General features: G+C 42.6%; 1 protein-coding gene across 1 annotated transcript; it reads left to right on the forward strand.

Annotated features, from left to right (window-relative positions):
- The first annotated feature begins 572 nt into the window (after positions 1-572).
- On the forward strand, positions 573-13095 carry ca12 (carbonic anhydrase XII). The gene is made up of 10 exons (XM_029256365.1): positions 573-701; positions 762-789; positions 1687-1707; positions 4124-4303; positions 5980-6122; positions 8214-8309; positions 8425-8488; positions 9066-9223; positions 9518-9644; positions 11561-13095. The coding sequence occupies exons 1-10, from the start codon at positions 573-575 to the stop codon at positions 12196-12198; spliced, it is 1584 nt and encodes a 527-aa protein (XP_029112198.1). The 3' UTR covers positions 12199-13095.
- The last annotated feature ends 4184 nt before the right edge of the window (positions 13096-17279 follow it).

A 17279-nucleotide genomic window follows, 5' to 3' on the forward strand; every position in this document is an offset into this window, starting at 1 on the left:
GTTAGGACCGTTACCTTGTAACGTGAAAGGCCGGGGCTCAGAGCGCACTCCTACTGCGCTGACCTCGAGCACAGTTATTCACGCTCGCTGCAGCTTGTTGCCATACACGCTTAAGGTTGTAAGTCACCTTGGACGAAGGTACCAGCTAAGTAAAGGTTAACAATACAAAGACGGTCATCGCGTCAGTAATACGAAGGTTGCCAGTCCGACCGGGCGATGATGTTAAAGCAAATGGGCTGTTGTGGTGCCGAGTACTGACTGCATGTTTCAGGAGTCGGCGGGAGTGTGAAGTTTTGATCCTTTTGCTTTACGTAGGGGGCACAAAAGTGACACGTGGAAGGGATGATTAACTTAAGCGCAGGTTAGTTCTTGACTTCTCAGACTCAAGGTATGTGGGCTCTTCTGCAGGTCGGGAGGGGGGGATCAGGTGGGACAGGTGGTGCGGAGCTCTCACGGTGTGTTACTAAAAGCGGCTGAGACGTGGACTAGGCTGGATTGCCAGCGCCTTGACGTCAGGGCCCTGGAGAGAAAACAAAACAAGGGCCATATAAACGGGCTGCGGCTGCGTCGCGATGAAGGCTGGAAACGGCGCGATCGGAGGCGGTGAGAGATGCGGGACCCGCGGCGCTCCGCGACGCCCCCTGGCGGCCAGCTCGGCCAGCTCACCCTGCTCAGCCTGCTCACCGCCGCACTGTGCCACGGTAAGAGGAAGGGCCGGCACTCGTGTCCCTGCGTGGACGTGACGGTTGATCCTTCCCGAGTTTTATCCTCTTCAGAAAAACCGAACAGGTGTGCAAATGAAAAGTTTCGCCGGCGACAGCAGCTTAAAGTACAGTAACCTGTGACCTGACTAACACGAGATCGCTCGACGTTTGCAGTGAGTTACCTATGATCAACATCATGAACAGACTAAGACTTGGTGAAACAATTCTTTCTAGGGCTGTGCTTTACGTGGAAAAGTACTCCGGCGACATTAACATAGTGTCATCGGCGTGTTTCGGCGCGCTCGGCTTGGAGAACCGCTCCTGAACACGTGTCCGTTTTTATTTATTATGCGTAGAATTTAGTGACGCTGTTCGTTGCTGACTGTGTCGGTGTACTTGGTCAGTGTGGCAATAAAAGGTGATTGTGTGGAGGCACCTTTTTATACCCGAAAATCATGTGTTTTCGTAACTCTTTCGACAGGTTTTATATTCATTGTGCAGTTCAGTTCTGGAGCTGGGTTCTTCTCTTGTATATTAAATTTAAAAGTAACGAAGCACATATACTATATATAGATCCCTAGGGTTCTTCACACGCTGCCGCTCCTCGGTGTTACATGGGCTTCCTTTACACCTCTTTTACACCTGCCAGCACATAACTAGGGATCAAGCTTTTAACGAGTTTCTCTGTGTGCTTGCTATTGCAGTAAAGTTGACTTACATGATTTATATAGTTAGCTGATGCTTTTCTCCAAAGTGACTTACAAGAGTACTAGGAGGTGGTACTCAAACCTGCAACCTTTGGGTTCAAAAGCAGTAGCTCTTACCACTACGCTACCAGCTGCCCTTACTTGTAGAGTCTAAGGTTGTTGTAACAGTTACAGTTGTCTTTAGGAAGCCAACAATCCCAAGTAAAAGTGTAATTAAATTGTAACATAAAACATGCAGTGATTTGTTTTATTTTCCTGTCCTGTCTGTGTTCCAGGTGCTCAGTGGACATATACAGGTGAGTGGCCCACTCTCTTGTCCTGGTACTTGATGTGAGAATAACTGTTGCACTGTGCCTGATATCAGCATTTTACCAGGCTTTATTGCCTTACTGTGATTTGGATGTATAGCTGGGGATTAAAAGATCATATGTAATTGGTCAGAAATTGCCACAAATAATAAAAGTCTACGACCACCACTTCGGCACTGTTTGGTTGACAAGTATTGACTCATAATACCCCTCAAGTGACATTTAAGATGGAAGAATATTTCCTTTGTGCAACTTCAGTTTGAAACTCTCAGTGAATGAGATCGTCAAGCCTTCAACAGTGAAAAAAAACCGAACAATGCTTCATCCACTGCTGTACACTCCACCAGCTCCCCCCCAAAAAGATCTGATATTACCATATATGTCATAAATGGATGCGCAGAACTTAAAAAGACCGTTCACACTGTGAAATGTGACTGCAACCTAAACACTGCTGATTTCATAGATGCCTAGGCATGGCAGGTCCTAATAATGTCATCGTCATTTAAAAAAAAAAAAATTGTTGATCACAATACTTTCCACTATACCTGTATGGTCCCCTGTGAAACACTGCAGGCTAGTTTTTTAGGCCTTTATGAGGTATGAGTATTGAGGCAGGAGGATGTTTTTCTAGCCACCTGTGGTGACTTTAGAAAGTAAACACACACACATTTTCAGAACCGCTTGTCCCATACAGGGTCACGGGGAACCAGAGCCTACCCAGTAACAGAGGGCGTAAGGCCGGAGGGGGAGGGGACACACCCAGGACAGGACGCCAGTCCATCGCAAGGCACCCCCAGCGGGACTCGAACCGCAGACCCACTGAAGAGCAGGACCCGGTCCAACCCACCGCGCCCCCCTCTAGAAAGTAAACACTATGTTGTAAATGATGCAGTCAGTTTGTCAACATCTGATTAAAATAATTTTTATCACTGTAGGACCTTATCTAAGACAGGTCATCTGGAGTTTAATTATTTGACCATCTCCTACTCCCATACCTGTACTCTTCCAGTTGCCAGGTGCACTGCCACAGGGGATGCCAGTTCTGAACTGCACCATAGAAGCAGATCTTTTTTCATTGTGGGCCACTGACTTTGGGTCTCCTCTGTATTAGCTGATGTGCGCAGCCATTGCCACATTGGTCTTCTGGGCTGTGGAAGAAGTACACAGCCACACATCCATTATGGGTTCCAGAGTAGCAGCCTGGGTGGCACCTAAGAGATGTGGTCCATGAGTGTGGAGAGCTGGTTGCTGCTGATTTACCGTCATCTGCAGCTCATCCAAGCCGCCACCACTCAAATGTGTTGGCACAGACATGGAAAACCAACTTCATGGCTAAAGACAATTGTGAGGCTTATGTTTGCCATAGACACTCACTTCGTATACATTCTTTAAAACATTTGTTTTGCAAATTTAAGTCAGTTGGCTGGTATCTGTGTGTTTGGAAAATGTTATCATATTGTCCTATTATGACCGTCAAAATTTTGATTCTATCAGCTTAATTTTTGGCCTGCAGCATGGCAGCAATCAACCAAGAAAGTGTCTCTTCAGGAAGTGATAAAACACATGATCAGTATTGGGAAAATATCAACATTTTCTGTACCCACATAATGCATCAGGGATATTGCTGTGATACGTGATATAAATCAATATCAGAAAAAACTTCTGTTCTCAAAGGGATTGCATACTGAGTTTTTTTCTTTATTCTTACTCTTTTCACCATTAATATATGCCTGTATTTCAAATGAGAAAAATTAACTGAAACCACTTATCAAAGACACATTTTAGCATTTGAGGCTGGTGATGTTTTGTCCAGAGTTGGGAAAGCTGGTAAATCAATAAAAAAGCAAGACTAAAAGTAATGCAGAACAATATATGGTTGTGAGTGCTGGAGTGGTCTTTTTTTAGGTAAATCGAGTAAGCACAAGCCTTTAATTTAAGCTCGGGTGGCAGTTACTCGTTGCTTTCATAACTACAGCCTATACTTCACACCCTATACCTCAGTGCCGTGCAAGTCTGAGCTTATACACAGCTCTATGCACAGGCTGCAGGCCGAGACATGCTTTTGCTTTGGAGATCTCACTGCGGGAAAACATTGACAACTTGCCTCTGAGTGGAGGTAAAGCCCTCCAGAGACCAGCGAGGAACTCTGGTGGTCTTTCAAGTCTACCCATGACGCCTAATTGTACGGCACGTCTGTCTTATAACGGGGCTAAATGTCTCGGGTTGTATCTGCTAAGTGGTTCAGGATAAGTGGTATGAGAAGTTTCTCACTCAAGTTTCGTTTTAACACTATTCTTTTCAAATATTTTGCCAAATAACGACCTTGGAACCTTAAAAAGTTGCTCAGATTCAAGACAGAAGATGAGGCAAAGTGACATGAACTGTAGAACTTGTTTGCTTTAAGGACCGGATGGAGTTCACTACTGGCACAAGCAGTACCCCTACTGTGGTGGTGTGTTCCAGTCCCCAATTGACCTTCAGACACAACTGCTGAAGTATGATCCAACCATGGCACCCATTGGCGTTTGGAACTACAATCTTTCTGGCCAGGAACAGCTAACCCTGGGAAACAATGGGCATGCAGGTGAGCACCACATGGTTCAGTAAAAACATAAACCTTCATGTTTTGTGACTGTACCGGCTTTAGTTTTTTTCATAGCCAAATACAAGCACTTTGGAGGTCAAAGTTTGCTGTACTCTATAGAATTAATTTATTTTTAATATTTGCCATTTGTTGCCTTGTTCCATGCTACTTGTACCAGCAAGCTATTAGTGTGTATATATTAAAAAGTAGCCAACTGTTTTCTGTTTTCACTTCTCAGACTGCTACAAAAATGAGATTGGTTCTGTGTGTTTATTGTAAAGTTCACTTTACACCTTCATTCATTTTGCTGACTTTTCTCCAAAGCAACTTGTAACATTAGACTATATACAACTATTTACTCAGTGATACAGCAAGGTAGTTTTATTGGAGCAATTTAAGGTAAGTACCTTGCTCAAGGGTCCTTCAGCAATAGGTGAGATTCAAACCAGAAACCCTCAGATCTAAAGGCAACAGCTCTAACCACTACACTATCAGCTACCCAAGTAGCGTGTTAAATGTAGTGCAAACAGAAACAAGCTCAGACTGGCTGAATGAGCAGGCAGCACTTTTTTTTACATGGGGGTGCGGTGGCGCGGTGGATTGGACCGCAGTCCTGCTGTCCAGTGGGTCTGGGGTTCGAGTCCTGCTTGGGGTACCTTGTGACGGACTGGCGTCCTGTCCTGGGTGTGTCCCTTACGCCCTGTGTTGCCGAGTAGGCTCCGTGACCCCATATGGGACAAGCGGCTCTGAAGGGAGGGGTGTGTGTGTGTGTGTGTGTGTGTGTGTGTGTGTGTGTGTGTGTGTGTGTGTGTGTGTGTGTGTGTGTGTGTTTTACTACACCTTGTAGGATATACATGCAGGGGTTTAGTCAATATAGGCTATTTTATTAACAGTTTCTCAGCTTCCTAAACAGAATGCTGAATAAAGATTTTAAGTTTCCTCCAGCTTTTGAAAACTGCAAACCATAATTGCAAATCAGTGCTATTAAAATATGCTTATTCTTATCCTGGGAAGTGAAGACAGTTTTTAGTGGAAATCCATTTTTGCTGTAAATGTATGAGATTGGCCTGTGTCTGAAGCTAATTCCGAATCTGCAGGTCATCCATGAAATGAACATTTCCACTAAGATGTCCTTTTTACTGTGGTAATACAGTATGTAGTACAAACATCTCTGTTTAGTGCCACAGTGGTTCTCTATTATTCGCTTACAAAGCATGTGAGTGAAGAGAATGCTTACACTTGAATAGCAGAAGAGGTTCCTTGTTTGACAGTATAATGCCTGTGGGTATTGTGACTTATCTAAGATTGCAGGGTGGTGAGGATGTCTGAAGGCAACAGTTAACGCAGGCAGTATTTAACGTGCAGAAAGAGTTCCGTGTCAGTAGTTCCACCTTGTTCTGGCAATCAGATGTAAGGACAGTTATACAGATAGAGTTAAATGTCCTGGATGACATGTATTTGTATCCTTTTTTAAATAATCCAGCCAAGATAATACCTTGAATCTAATGTTATGTAGGTGTTGTGTACAGGTAGATGTAAGCATGGAGGTTAATGTGTTCCACCCATACTACCTCGATTTCGCTCTTATGTATATGAAAGCAGTGCCTTCTCATGCCAGCTGTTCTGGTTGGATCGTGAACTCAAGTGTGTGTGTGTGTGTGTCCCTCTCTTCACAGTGAAGCTGTCTCTGCCCGCCAGGATGTACATCTCCGGCCTGCCGCACCGGTACTCTGCGGCCCAGCTCCACTTCCACTGGGGCTCCCCCACCCTGGCCGCTGGCTCTGAGCACACTGTCAATGGCAAGCGGTTTGCTGCAGAGGTACTCTAGCAAAGAAATGAACATCCTAGTCTGAACCCTCGCACCCAGTCCTGTAAACATACCCTTAGAGAAACCTATGCAACTGCCTAAATATATTTTTAAAAATTTGTTCAGGATGACAGATTTTTATCCCCCCCATCAATTATCTATAACTGCTTGTCCGTTGCAGGATTACCACAGTCTATAGCCTATCACAGAAGCATGGGGTGTGAAGCTGGGTTCACTCTGGGTGGGACACCAATCCATTGTAGGACAATCACACACCCATCCACTCACACATACACACACTACTGGCAATTTAGAGTCACCACTTCAGCTATGTCTTTGGATCGTGGAAGAAAAGCCAAACAAACGCTGGAGGACTGGAGCTCAAGTCTGAACCCATGGCCCGGGAGTTGGGGCACGAGCTCTCCTCAGTGTGACACTCAGAATTTTGCGTAAAACACCAAACAAACAACTTTGAATAAATAAAATAAGGCTATGCTCGCAGAGCGTACGTTTGGGAAACAAAAAATGCATTGTTGCTAAAACAGCAGTTGCGTGATTTGCATATCCAATTGTATAAACAGAAATGGAAAGTTGTAATTTGTCTGAGACTCAGCATTTGTCTGAGCTCCATATTCCTCGGAGAACTTGAAGGATTAACTACACTATAATATGATGGGAGTTGGGCTTGTAACCACCTCTCTGGAAACGCCTCGGTGTTTAGAGCATGGAGAGACTGTCACGTCTCGCCGGTCTCTGCCAGCCTAGTAAACATATGCCCATGTTAATCATCCCATCATATTGTATAGTGTTTGTTTGCGGTAGAACATTTTGATTTTTGTCTGTAGCGTTTGGAAGGCATTGACACTGTCCATGTTCCTCAGATGTGCAAAACAAGCTGGTCAGTGCATAATATGACACATTGCTGATTTGGGATTTCTGACCATAGTGTGGATCAGGTAAATACCCCCATGGTTATATGAACATTGCTTAGAAAAGAAATGAAAAGCAAAGTGTTAATCTTGTCTGGAAAAGGGATATTACATGTATGAGGATATCTGGTCACCATGCAGTGCCATCTTAAAAAGGAATAACCGATGATGACATAGGGAGAATACTGCATGCCTGAAAACCTACCAACCCAACTCATGTATCTCCAACCTGGGGCTACCCTCCATCTCTCGTATTTCCCCCTTCAGGGATCTTCTACCATTTATCATCTTAAACATCATTTTGGCCAAGGGGGGCATGTGGTGTAAAGTGGCAGTAGTATGGTTTGGAATAAAACCACGTGGCATACCATTTCATCTGTCCTGCTCTCTAGATGGGTTCCCTTTCTGTAAGAGAGCTGCGATCAAACGCCCGTGGCTTGGTTGGACTTTCTCGGTAGACAAGCTGACAATGTTTCTTCTCCCCTCTAGCATCTACACTCCTAAACGACGCATTTTCCATTTCGTGGTCGTTCCTTGGGAGCAGACCGTCACAGGGCAATTGAGCTTAAATGACCGCCTCCCAAAAATAGTGGAATTGTCCTTCCCAACAACAGGCCCACACCATGGCTATATATACACACTTCTCCACTGCATAACTGTCTGGATCAAAAGTGCTCAGTGTCAGGGAAAAGACACACACCAACAAGGGCCACTTTCCAGATGCACCAGCTTTTGGAGAACTAATACTCCTGGCACTGCTGGAGAGTATACTGTTTGGATATTGCCACTTGTATTCTCTCTGTACACTCACCTTAGGGAGGAGTTGTGCCAAGATCATTTAACTGGCTCTATCATCGAGAGTTGTTGACAGGTTTTTTTCCCCCCGTTTATACAAATAACTATTTTACTAGAGCAACTTAGGCCGAGGAATTCTGTCACGAGTAACACTATGATCCCTCCCGAGACTTGAAGAGCAGCCTTCCTGTCCGTTGTTAGCCGCAGTGCTACCTGCCACCCGACTAACATGCGCTCACCGCAGTTTTGTAGGACGGATAAGACCAAGCACAGTACGGAATTCATCTTTGATGTGGGCAAAAAGAACGGAATATCAAGCTTAATAACAACTCTTGTATTTAATTATGGGTGGATGACTTATTTTTACTGTCTTCTCTAGATGCACATTGTGCATTTCAACTCGGACAAATACGCAAACATCTCCGTGGCAGCAGACAAGTCGGACGGGTTGGCGGTGCTAGCAGTTCTAATTGAGGTGAGGATGTCTATACGGAGTCGCCACGTCTCACGGCATGGCACGTTGGCCTCACACTCTGCCTCTCTCTCTCTCTCTCTCTCTCTCTCTTTTCCATTTGCCTTCGTTCTGCCAGGTTGGCGAGTTCAATCCAGCCTTCGACCACTTCTTGAAATTCATCAATGGTGTCAAATACAAGGGTAAGGTATACTACTCTTGTGATTTACTTGTTTAACGGTGTCCACACTTAATAAATGGTTGTTCTATGAGTCAGTGATTTCCTTTATTATGATTACCAACTTTATATGTTTCTACTGTATATTTTCAGTTGTGACAGTTTTACAACATTTACATTTATTTATCAGACACTTTTCTTCAAAGTGACTTACAATGGATACTATGGAGTGTTACCAGCCCACACACCTTATTTACCAAGGTGACTTACACTGGGTCACTCATCCATACATCAATGGAACACACACACACACACACACACACACACACACACACACACACACACACTATGGGTGAACCTAAACAGCTTGTCTTTCGACTGGGTGAGGAAACCAGAGCACCCAGAGGAACCCCACACAGACATGGGGAAACATGCAAACTCCACACAGACTGAGCAGGGATGGAACCCACATCCTCTTGCACCACCCAGGCATTGTGAGGCAGCAGCATTACTCGCTGTGCCATTGTGCCACCATGCTGCCTCTTTTTTGTCCTCATACTTACTTGCAGCTTTAGACTCATGTCCAATTATTTTTTGGGCAGATCAGAGAGTGCAGATTCCAGCTTTTAATGTTCGCAGTCTTCTGCCTGCCCGACTGGATGAGTACTACCGTTATGATGGCTCTCTGACCACACCTCCTTGCTATCCCAGTGTGTTGTGGACAGTATTCAGGAGCCCAGTCACCATGTCCCACAGACAGGTACTGTACACCAACTACACTACTTTGCCCCCAAACATATGATCTCATCTAAAAGCATTTGGTACGGTGGATATTTTTGCCTTGGAACACTGGAAGCTTGTATATCTGTAAAATTCACTAATAACACATTATTGATGGTTGGAAGTTGCAGTTCGAGCCTTATAAGTTACTGTTTATAGTATTTAGTCATTTGATATTATCCATTTTTTTATATCCTGAGGACTTACACAAAGTATTTCCTGCTGAGACTTTGCAGATCATGTCTGTCTCCTAGCATTGTTGTTCTCTTACCAGTTCTCGATGCTGTCGACTGCTCTGTACTCCTCGAGCGCACAAGAGTCTGCCTCCATGCCTCTCAATGGAAATTACAGGACTCTGCAGAAACCAGACCAAAGGACCATACTGGTATCTTTCCTGGATGGTGAGTTGGGATTCCAGAATGGAAGATTGCCAGTCCCAGCTTCATTTCTCAAGTATTGCTGGTTATTGATCATCTTTGCCAGTATTAAAATTTACTGTATCATACTCATGACACACACACACACACACACACACACACACACACACACACACACAGTCTGAAACCACCTGTCCCCTACGGGGTCACGGGAGCCTAACCTGGCAACACAGGGCGCAAGGCTGGAGGGGGAGGGGACACACTCAGGACGGGATGCCAGTCCATCACAAGGCACCCCAAGCGGGGCTTGAGCCCCAGACCCGCTGGAGAGCAGGACTCGGTCGAACCCCCTGCGCCACCTCGCCCCCCTTCATGATATACAGTACATGAGTGATCTATATATATATCATCGTAGAAATGTAAGGATGGAAAGCACTAAACACTGCTTGAGTTTATTTTGACAAGTAACTAAAAATGATCAAAACACAGCCAAATTAATCTCTGACACAAACAGGTCATATGTGAAATTATGGAAATAGCTACACAATGTTGTGCTGCTAGCTCTTGTCCCATGGGGTGCAGGCAGAAAAGAATGGATACAAAGAAAGATGGGCTCAAGGGTCCAAGGCAATTCCTCAGCACTATTAGACCAGCACAATGTTCCACAAGGAGGTCATCCAATGAATAGATGTGTCATGGAGGCAGAAACAAACTTTTCACAGAAATAAGGAAGTTTACCAAGATGCCTGTGGAAGATGAGAAATCTCTTAATGTAGTGCACTGGCTACGAGCATCCTGTGGATGCTATTGTCATTGTGGTTGATAGCCCTTGGAGCAGGGCAGAAATACATCATGCACTGCATGCGATTACTCTGTTTCAGTCTGTCTCAGAGTGTTAACTTTGTTTTCTAAAGATATGTGGACCCATGCCATTCCATGAAATTGTGCAGAATATATTACTGCTTGAGCCTAAAATCCCTTCTCCAAAATTTACCCTGATGAATCACTAGGTGTGACCAGTACCTTGCACATATTGCAACAACACAGGGATCCAAACCTATTAGACTTCATCTGTTTATTATTGATTGATGCACAGGACCAATACTGAACCAAAGCCATCATTTTCTAATTATTCATAATAGTTGTTTCATTCTAATAATGTAATACTCACTTTCTTATTAGCAGGATAAAACGTATTTACATAGCTATAGTCTCTTATCCACCTGTCAGGACGCTGCAAACAAATGCACACCGCTGTTTCTCTCCATAACCTTAACCCACACTAAAGGATGCAGTTCCCCTTTTGTAGCCATACTGGTTTGCATGTCTAGCAGCTATAAATTAAGTTTGCATTTCGTTTGGCCCTTGTACCCAGGTGTTCTCATTTTTGTTTTACTCTCCCCCCCGCCAATCTACCTTTCTGCAGGTCTTAAATATGCTGTTAGTATAAGCAGTTCAGAGAAGCTCCCACACAGTTACCATACAAGGTAGCCTGTGAGATTATAGCAGCACACAAAAATATTGTGTTAAGTCTCCTGTGAACTTTGTGCTGGCTATTATCTTCATGGCAAAACTTTTTTTGGATATGAAATAGTTTTTGTGGGGCAGTAAAACTCGATACACAGACTACGTGGGAATAAAAACCTGCAAGAAATTATAATTTGGCAATAAAACTTCTTACATGGTGAACTTGCGTGGGAATAGAGAGCTGCAAGAAATTATAACTGGAACCTGCATAAAATGGCAATTAAATTGAAAGTAAACCAAAAATAGTGCATTATTAACATCATGCTTAGAAAAAAAAAAAAAAACGAGACACCTAATTAAAGACCCGGTTTCCTTTGCGTGCTGGATGGATCAACTAGTCACTAGAACAGCCCTCTGCACTTGTGGCTTCGTGGTGTTTTTCAGATGTGTCATTGGTTTTGTGTCTGGTGCAGGAAGAGGAACGCACGGGTCGGTTACAGAGCCGCCTCCTTTCATAAGGAGACGGCTCATTCAGCAGTTGCTGTCTGGGGACCTTGGAGATCTGGCTGATGAAGGGATATCCCAGCTGCTGCCCAAATTCGGCCGCAAACTTGGAGTCAGCAAGAAGCTGGCCAACCGCAAGAACCAAAACAGCTTGAATGAGAACTTTCCCATGCAGAACACTTTTGTCCCCATCCTCTCAAAGCATTCCCAAACCACAAGCAATGTGAACCAGTATGGATTTTATGAGGAAAGCTTGTGCTATGTCTCTATAGAGGAGGAAGTCATTCGCCAGCTCAAGAGATCTCATTCGGGGAACCAGTTAGTGGATGCCCTCAAGGACACAGTCTTCCCAGAGCTGAATCTGAGGAGCTACCTGGACTGCAGATCTGACCTGGCTTTGCCCACCATCAGGCATCTTCTCCACAGACGTCCAGCAGAAGACACAGAGGAATTGGAAAACTCACTGATGAAGGCTGCCCAGGGCCCAAGGAAGAGCCCCTCCAAACAACAGATGGACCTGGCCCTTGGAAAACAAGCTGCAGTCCAGAGAAAGCCCAGCAAAGCACGAGTGCACCGTTTGCCCAAGGGAGTGGAATGGGAAGACTAGAGTCCGGCTTGGACCACACCACACGTGTCCTCAGATACGACAAGTCCGTTCATTCCTCTGTGACGCAGGCAGAATGAGTGACAGCGCGACACACTGAATAGGCTTCTAGGTTTATTGCATATTTCCTCAAAACTGTAGACTGCTTCATATTCAGAAATATTTTATGTCTCTCAGCTGAAAGAAATACATCATTGATTAAATAAGACTTGTATTAAATTGTTGCAAGAGTTGCAAAAGCACATGATCATGAATATGTGCATGACTGAGGTTTCCTTCAGTAAAAAGAGACCAAAAATGGAGGAACATGAAATTCACAGAAAATTGGTAGTGAATATTAGTGTTGTTAAGCATTGGATGCAAACTGTGGCCAACTGTGATTCTGGAAAGCATGACAATACAATAGCATTTTTTAAACTCTATTCAAGTAAATTGGATTACTGTTACATGGACAGCTTGAAATGTTAGACTACCAGGGTAGACTTACCAGAGTAAATGTGTTACCTTGAGGAATACTTTGCCATGTTCTACGTTACCCTCTGTTCTTCTTTACCGAGGAGTTAAAATGACTCTAAACCTTGGAAAAATAAGGCAGCCGTAAGAACTCTAAATCTACTTCTGTGATCAAAACAACATGTTCTCACGTGAACCACTGGAACCAAAGAAACAAGTCCTACCACCTGCAAGAAATATGATTTGTCTTTAACACACTGCAATCAGAAATTTAAAACAAAAACAATCCCCAAAATCAATACCTGTAGCAAAAACCAGTTTCATCCAAGTGTTATGGGGCATCATCAGTTACCTTTCCCTGTAATTTATCTCCATTAACTCACTTGGTATTTTACCTTTGAGCCAATTATAAAGTTCTAATGCTTATTACTAATTACTCAGTTTTAATCAGATCCTATTTTTTCTTCATAGCCTGAACTCTATAATAAGAGCACAGTATGTCCATGCCACCTAAACTAAATGTATTCACAGGGTTAAACTTTAAAACTTACTCCCCTGCCCTTAATAACTTAGGTTCATTATGATAAGGTAAAAGTTCACAGCAGGTGCTGTGCCTTGTTAATTCTGGTTAATTTGAATGAATACACTTTTTGCTGCAATTCTAACAATGGAATGTTAAACAATTTTAGTGAACTTAAAATTAATTTTTACGTTCAGTTTAGAGATTTGTATCAGCAGTATACCTTTACTAAAAGAAAAGGCATAGAACAAACATGCTGAGAATTCAGAAAATTAAATTAAAATTATATTAAATTAAAATGCCTGAATTCCCACATACCTTATCTGAAGCCAGTAATTATATTGATGATATCTAATTTAGTGCACATAATTACTTTTTGATTGGCATTTGATGTAGCTGGAGAATAGTGGATTTGCAATAATAAAAATATTCTACTTTAAAGGTTAAAAGTGACCCAGTGGAAGGACATTTTTTGGGTGTTACAGCTTTTTTGTTTCATTGTTAGGGTTTAACTTTTAAAAACTTTGAGTCCGTGTTACATTATTTTTTTACTCATGTCTTTTTTGTCTCTTTTTTCTTTCTTTGGCCAAGGGATACGTCTTGCGATGGTTGTGGGTATGTCATCTACAGTTTTAGGAGTTCTTTTCTATGTGTAACATTAGGGCTTCATGAGTGCATCTAATTCAACAATTTTTGTCATTAATATATGTACACTTTAATTGCTGTAAATAAATAAAAAGGGCAGAGTAAATTCTAAGATTGTATTAAAGCAACTCACTTGTCATAACACACTGTTGCCTTAACAAATTAAAGATTGCAAGTGGGCTGTCTTTAACCTCAAATCACTGTCGTTCAATGCATAAATAGCGTATTGGTCTCCGTTCCCAGCCATTCTTCTACAACTGTGTATTTTCCTTCATGCTTGTTTTTATTTTCTAAAAATTGCAGTTTACTAAAATCCTAAAAGAATTTGTAAAGAATACATTGTGTGAACATATGAAAGGACAGGCCAAATGTGCTTTGTTTCATTATTTCAGTTTATGCATATTTTAATTTAATCAAGGTCAGACATTAACCCTGTTGTACGTCCATGTGTGGTCAACTAACAATCCAGATGTGTTCTGTCCAGCTGGGACATTGGTCGTCTGTAACTGTGCTTTCCTGCTTGTTTAACCAATGGAGCAATATGCTGAATAAATGAAGCAGAGCAGTCCCTGGGCCTCAAATAGATTTATCTAAGCGTGCAATTAAACTATTTCAAAAGCAATCAGTCTTTTTGATCTGTGAGCCAAATATGCATAAATCAGTTTGCAGAAATGGATATAACAAGGTTAATTATTAAATTATACATATGGATATTGCTTAAATTATAGTATTGAAATTGTTGAAAGCTGTAAAAAGATGGCATGGTGCATTAATTAAACTGGCTATATAAAGAAATGCTCCAGGTGGTTCGAGAAGAAGCAGTTTAGATTGGTGCTGTGGGTTTCCTATGTCCCTTGCAGCTGTCCTGACTGCTGTTGTTGGTGGCTCCGTGCTGGGACTTTCAGTCCTTTTCTTGCTCACGTGGACAATGCTGAGAAAGGAAAGGTAAGCCTTCATGAAGAGCTGCCCTGGTTTGGTCACACACAAAATGACTGTTCAAAGAACTCGGTGTTAAAGAGGATCCCAGGATTACAGGGACCCTGGGATTATAAAATTTTGGACTATGGGGAATCTACTTGAGTTCATTTTTTGAAAAAAGATGTTTTAAAATATGTTTAGAATGCTCAGACCAACAGTTCACAGCTGCTTCATGCCCCAGTTCTTGGCAATGCTGTTTTTTGTTAAACCTAAAGAAGCAGTGGGGCTCATAAAAGGCCCTTGGGTAGTTGACAGTTTAGAATTAATAGTCTATCTCCTAGTCCCTCAAAACACTGTCAATTATCTTTATTTGCTACAGAACTCCTGGTCACACAGTTAATCTGTTACTGTGGAACTTTAGGAAGATTTGCACCTAAAAATGGGGAAAACGTTGTCCTGGGATGCTGACCAGAAGCATACTTTTGAGTCACTTGTTGCATATTGCTTTGGAGAGAATTGTCCGCTTAATGACTGAATCAATATATTGTCTTTACACGGAGTAGCAATCCTCTTTATTGTTCTAAGATTCTCTTTCAGGAAGCTGTATTCTACTGCTTAAAAACAGTAAAATATCAGATCATTTGGCAAAGGCAATAATTTTCCAGTTAGGTGCTGAACCTGTAAGCATCTGAAACCTTTACGAAGGGCATAAAAAGAGAGAAGTGTTAAAAGCACTGGAATAACTGTGTGCTTTTCGTCTTCAGGGCTGACAGAAACCAACAAAAGGACAACATTGTAAACAAGCCAAGACAGTGAGCGGCTGTTTTACAAACATTTTAGTTGTGGTCCCACTTACAAATATAATTTAAAGGAATGAAAATGCTCTGATTCCTTTGTAACATAAATCAACCTGTGTTCTTTTTTTTTATAATTTACACATAGACAGTGTTATGTCTGCGCAGCTTGTTTTAGGAGTGCAGTCACTTTTATTCTGGCAGATGCTGTGGCTCAGCTTTTTTGGTATGACGGTAACAAGTACGCTCGCTCACTTTTGATAACCTCTACCTGATGAAGCATATCACAGAAGCACAGGGCAGTATGCTAGTCAGGGTACATCCTGTGCAGGGTAGCCACACTTACACACACATTCTTTCATGCACTCGTACACCATGGACAGTTGAGAACCACCAAATAACCTGAAGCACATCTTTGGACTGTGGGATGAAACCAGAGCACTCCGAGAAACCATTAGGAGAGTGTATGAACACCATACAGATAAACACTGCACAGCTTGAAGTTTTGCTCCTGTATGCTGAGGGAGGTACAGGCACTGAAGGGAAGGACTTCAGCACCTCTAGATGAACATTCATAATCTCTAAAAGACAAGTCAAGGTCCTGTTTGCATGTCTTCTGCAATACATTGACAGAACAGCACCAGCACTTGTTAAAATTGCGCATAATGTGAGATCGTGGCACTGCAGCTGTTCCATGCAGGGAACTGTTTTTCAGCTTCAGTTAATGCTCTTTGTGATCTATTTGCCTTTTCTAGAGCTGTAATAAAATGACTGTTGTAGGTATTTCTATAAATCTCTATTGGGTAAGCCAAAATGATTTATTAGGTGTGTGAAAGTTACCATTGTCTGATCTAAAAATAAATGATATATCCAACAATCCTTTCGAAAACCATTTCCAGAGCCCAACTTGATTGTGTTGGGGGGACATTTGGAGTGAAACCAACAAGAAACCATAATTATAGTGCATTCACGATCCCGAGGTATCTCTTAATATCTTTCCAAACAAGTAGGGTGTTGAATATGACAAAATGTTTGGATAAAGATGGAATCTTGTGAAACCTCAGAACGAAATGTTTCATATTTTAAGGGAAGCATGAAACAAATGCTGAACAGCCATCTGTAACTGCATATCGAAGGAAGCAGAGTTCACAGTGAAGGGCAGCATAATGATGAGAGAACCAGGGGCAAGATGTGGTGCTGGACATGTGCTCTCTCAGCAGGGAGGCCTCAAAGGCCTTTACTGTGCTGCCTTTCTATCCGTTCAGTTTTTCAAAGACGCCACAGAGTTTGGGACAAAGGATCATAGAATTTTATGCAAGCGGAGAGGAACAGCCAGTTGGCTAGAATAGTGCATAAAATGTCCCTTTGTTGTCCACCCTGGCTGTGGATTGACCTTTGACATCTGTAGAGAGAGGGTAACCCCTCAATCTCAGTAGCCTGCCTTCCTCCAGCTCTGCAAATATGCAAACCATCTCATAGGAATTCAGAAACTTTTCCTTGTAAAACCAAGTGGTGCAAACTGATAGACCTCAGTCATCAATTTGACAGTCACTTTAAAATGACATTCTGTAATATTTCCATCTCAGTAATGTCGGTGTCTCGTCCAAGGGTTACCCCCAGCCTGTGCTCGAAGCTTCTGCAATACGCTCCAGTTCACCGCTACCCTGCTCAGGACAAGCGGTTATTGAAATTGGATGGATAGTATAGTTGTGCAGTTATAGTAATTTCCTGCTGATGCATCTATAGACAGAGGG

Source organism: Scleropages formosus, chromosome 11, assembly GCF_900964775.1.
Source record: "Scleropages formosus chromosome 11, fSclFor1.1, whole genome shotgun sequence".
NCBI classification, from domain to species: domain Eukaryota; kingdom Metazoa; phylum Chordata; class Actinopteri; order Osteoglossiformes; family Osteoglossidae; genus Scleropages; species Scleropages formosus.